This window comes from Saccostrea echinata, unplaced genomic scaffold (genome assembly GCF_033153115.1).
Source record: "Saccostrea echinata isolate AGI-Se365-2 ecotype Australia unplaced genomic scaffold, CSIRO_AGI_Sech_v1 ptg000011l, whole genome shotgun sequence".
Classification (NCBI taxonomy): Eukaryota; Metazoa; Mollusca; class Bivalvia; order Ostreida; family Ostreidae; genus Saccostrea; species Saccostrea echinata.
In genome coordinates this window covers 2857605-2859229 of record NW_026889760.1, presented here as the reverse complement: position 1 = coordinate 2859229, position 1625 = coordinate 2857605, and the positions used below count along the sequence as shown (strand labels likewise).

Genomic DNA, 1625 nt, shown 5'->3' with positions numbered 1-1625 from the left:
GACGGCCTTTTGAATATTGCCTCTAAAAAATAGTTTTCCTCCTTTTTCCTACGCAAAATTTTGTCCCACTCCAGCCCAAAGAAGTTAAAATTGAACAAAACTACATGTGGATTTTGTATGTCATGTAACTAATATGGTCCTGCGGTACTGGAGAAAAAATTTACTAGATTTTTCGGTAAAAACATGTACTTAGTAAAAGTTGATCTCGGAATTTAGCCCCAAACTAATCCTTATGTCCATGATTAACAAAAGACTCTGATAAGAAACTATTATTGTATATTTCATTTTCTCTGGCCCAGTGGTTCTTCAGAAGTTTTTAAAATAACCGTACCTTTTTGTGCTTTTTCGCCATTATTTCCCCTAAGGAGGGGGCTCGGTCCTTCATCTTTTTCACCAAAGAACTATCTGTGCCAAATGTGATTGAAATGGGGCTTTGAGAAGAAAGGGCTAACAGATTTCTATCTGAAAAGCTCTGGTGAGCCTTCAGTTCGGATGACTTCAAAATGTTTTTAAAATAAAATGTAAAAATGTATTTTTTGTTTGTTTTCAGAATTATGACCAACATACATGCATCACGACACAAATACAGCTTAGTTGCAGTTCTACTCCTCGTAGCCGGTTTCATGTTTTTTGTGCCACGAAAACATTTGACACAATATGTAAGAATCTTATCCGTTTCCGACCCTAATCCTTCCACAACACCTCTCAGGAATAAGATTGAAACAGTTATCCTTCCCAAAAGTGCTGATGGTATCCCGTATGCAGAAATAGAAATAATACGAAGAGACTGTGGACAGCTCTGCAATACATCGCGACCCGGTACACCAGGTCCTTATTTTAACCACGTAACAGCACCAATAAATTGTGTAGCAATTTTTAAAAATGAATACATTGACAAAGGGCATGGGTTGAAAGTAGCACCAAGAAAGATTCCAGATAGACTTCTTAAAGACTACACAATGAATTTTCAACTGCCAGTATCTGAGTGGTATTTCAATATGCCATATCTGAATACAAAAAGTAGAACACCTATATGGACAAGAGAAAATGTAGACCAACAGGTCTCTCTAGCAAGGAGAGGAATTTTAGGTGGGGCTTATGGCAGTTCAGAAACTAACGCGTTAAGAGATGGTTTACAGCATGCTCCTGGCGTCAAAGGTGGGCGTGTCTTGGTCATAGGTTCTGAGAGTCCATGGGTTGAGGCATGCGTATTGGAGGCCGGCGCCAAGGAAGTTGTTACTCTTGAATATGGAGAAATTAAATCCCTGCATCCGCAAATTAAAGCTTACATTCCTAGAGAATTTAGGAAAGCTTTTCTTAACAAGACACTTGGTGAATTTGACGCTGTGGTAACATTTAGCTCTGTTGAGCACTCTGGTCTAGGTAGGTATGGCGACGGGCTAAACCCATGGGGAGATATCATTGCGATCGCGAGGGCATGGTGTGTGACAAAGAAAGGTGGATCAATGACAATTGGAGTTATGTATGATGATGAAAAAGATTACATAAGATACAATGCCGGACGATGGTATGGGAAAATTAGATACCCGTATCTCGCCACCAACTGGAAACAACACTACAGAGGAAATGGAATTCAAAGAGTTCATGTATTCATAAAACCATAA

General features: G+C 39.2%; 1 protein-coding gene across 1 annotated transcript; it reads left to right on the top strand.

The window, feature by feature from the left end:
- Positions 1-554: 554 nt before the first annotated feature.
- Positions 555-1625, top strand: LOC133184864 (uncharacterized). Its single transcript, XM_061319938.1, has one exon. The coding sequence runs from the start codon at positions 555-557 to the stop codon at positions 1623-1625; it is 1071 nt and encodes a 356-aa protein (XP_061175922.1).